The following is a 2,054-nucleotide window of genomic DNA, read 5'->3' on the forward strand; positions in this document are numbered from 1 at the left end:
AACCTCTCCTCGCAGCCCTGGATGTCCTCCTCGGAGACGCGGCGCTTGCTGAGATCGATATAGCCCTTCTCCTTGTCGACGCGGAGCACCATGACGGGCTCGATGCGGCCGACCTTGATGAGGCTGCTGATGCTCCGAATGCGGCGGCGGGAGAGCTCGGAGAAGAGAATCATGCCCTCGATGTTGTTGTACTCGAGGAGCGAGACGTAGGCGCCGCTGTCGGCCATGCTCTTGACCTGGATCATCACCGCCTGGTCGACCTCCGGGTACCGCGCCTCGTACATCCGGCACTCCAGATTCGGCCCGTTCGTCGCCATTGAAACGGGTCGGATCCTGCCTGCGGAATTAGGGTTTTGGAGAGAAAGCAGCAAGAGGAAATGTTTGTAGTGAGAGAAAATGGGGATTTTAGCGGAGAGAGAAATCAATTAATAACAAAAAAAAAGTTAAATTATTGTGATGAAATTTAGAAAAAGATCTTTTAGTATATTTTGCTTTTTCTCTAAATAAACATAATGTTACTATTATCTTAAGAAAATATTGATATAAGTGCTAAAAATTGGAAAGTCACACTTGACGATTATTTGATTTTAATTTTTTTTTATTGAAATAGGTCAATAGATTATTTTAGTGTGGTTCAAATTATATCAATATAGTAGTAATACGCTATTTGCGTAATTAGGGAAAAAGATTTTTGTTGTGACATTTATTTGAAAAAATCACATGCTATCTAATAAATAAATATAAATTGTTTTGGTTGAGCTTTATTGGTCTAACAATTTCATTTACGGTTCAGTGAAACGTGAGATCAATATTTACTCTCTTTTTAACATACATCATTTTCTGTGAAATTTGGTCTAAAAAAGTTGAGGGGTAGAGTATTTTAAATTGTGCTTCATGTTATATCAATATAATACACTATTTACATGAAAATTGAAGAATTATAAGGCTTTTGATGTAGTAATATATTGCTCAAAATAAATACTTCCCCCGTCCAAAAAAAAAAAATACTATTATTACGTGGGTAGATTCAATTTTCCATATGTTTTAAGATAATTATATATTTTTTTTGTAAGGGCATCCTTAACCCCATCCCGGATTTGGGTGCAACCTCCACGTCATCATTCCCCCCAAATTAGGGGTTCCAGGCCACAACTCCATTAACTTCGCAGGCCACAACTATTAATTTGCACTATTCACAACTACAACCTATCTTACTTGTAAAATAGACTAGGTTGAACAATTAAAACCGGAAAAAATTTATTGTTCAGTCGAAAAATAAAAAATTACAAATCCTAGAAAAAAATTTACAAATCCTAAAAAAAAATTATTAAGACCTAGAAAAGAAAAATTTCAATTCCTAGAAAAATTATTGAAATAATTTAGAGGATAGAAATGGAGAAATTAGTGGAAGAATATTGAAGAAATGGGTATAAATATATAAAAAAAAAACAAAATAAAATTTGGGGGTTTGCGGCCCGTCAGGTAGCAAATAACCCTAGGCTAGGCTGGACCCCGGGAGCGGTCCAGGGACGCAACTGTGGCCCCGGGACCGGCCCAGGCCGTGACTCACCATGCTCCAACGCTGAAATCGGGCCGAGACTCGCGAGTTGCGGCCCTGCCCAGTAGCATTAAGGATGCTCTAATAGTCCCTGCATAATACCCCGAAATTGATAATTTTCTAATTCATGAATTTAATAAAATAACTGTCAAATGATTATTTTCTGCTCAATTATAATTTATACTATTTCTTTCTTTTGGGTTGAATCTGTTCAAGTAAATTACTCCCTTAATAACTGTCTAATTCACGATTACCAATATAATAAATTTTGCTTAAGAAGTGATTAAATGTGAACAAAAAAATAACTTAAAAAACAAAGTAGTTTATTCTAGCTTTATTCTTCTAGTTCTTTATTTATTATATTTATTTTATTGAATCATAATTATATATACTGTAGAAGAAAATAATTGTTGAGAAATTAGAAAATTCGAGGAATATAACTCGCACCTTCATTTTTAGTTACAGTATTTATTTAATTTTCTGTTAATTAAAAAGT

General features: G+C 35.3%; 1 protein-coding gene across 1 annotated transcript in view; it reads right to left on the minus strand.

Annotated features, from left to right (window-relative positions):
- The window catches only part of LOC125211981 (eukaryotic translation initiation factor 2 subunit alpha homolog), a 4,591-nt gene extending 4,274 nt beyond the window's left edge, over positions 1-317 (minus strand). Inside the window, exon 1 of the mRNA XM_048111965.1 lies at positions 4-317. Within this exon, the coding sequence (XP_047967922.1) occupies positions 4-317 (314 nt within the window). The remainder of the gene's footprint in view (positions 1-3) is intronic.
- Positions 318-2,054: the final 1,737 nt, after the last annotated feature.

Source organism: Salvia hispanica, chromosome 1 (assembly GCF_023119035.1).
Source record: "Salvia hispanica cultivar TCC Black 2014 chromosome 1, UniMelb_Shisp_WGS_1.0, whole genome shotgun sequence".
NCBI classification, from domain to species: Eukaryota; Viridiplantae; Streptophyta; class Magnoliopsida; order Lamiales; family Lamiaceae; genus Salvia; species Salvia hispanica.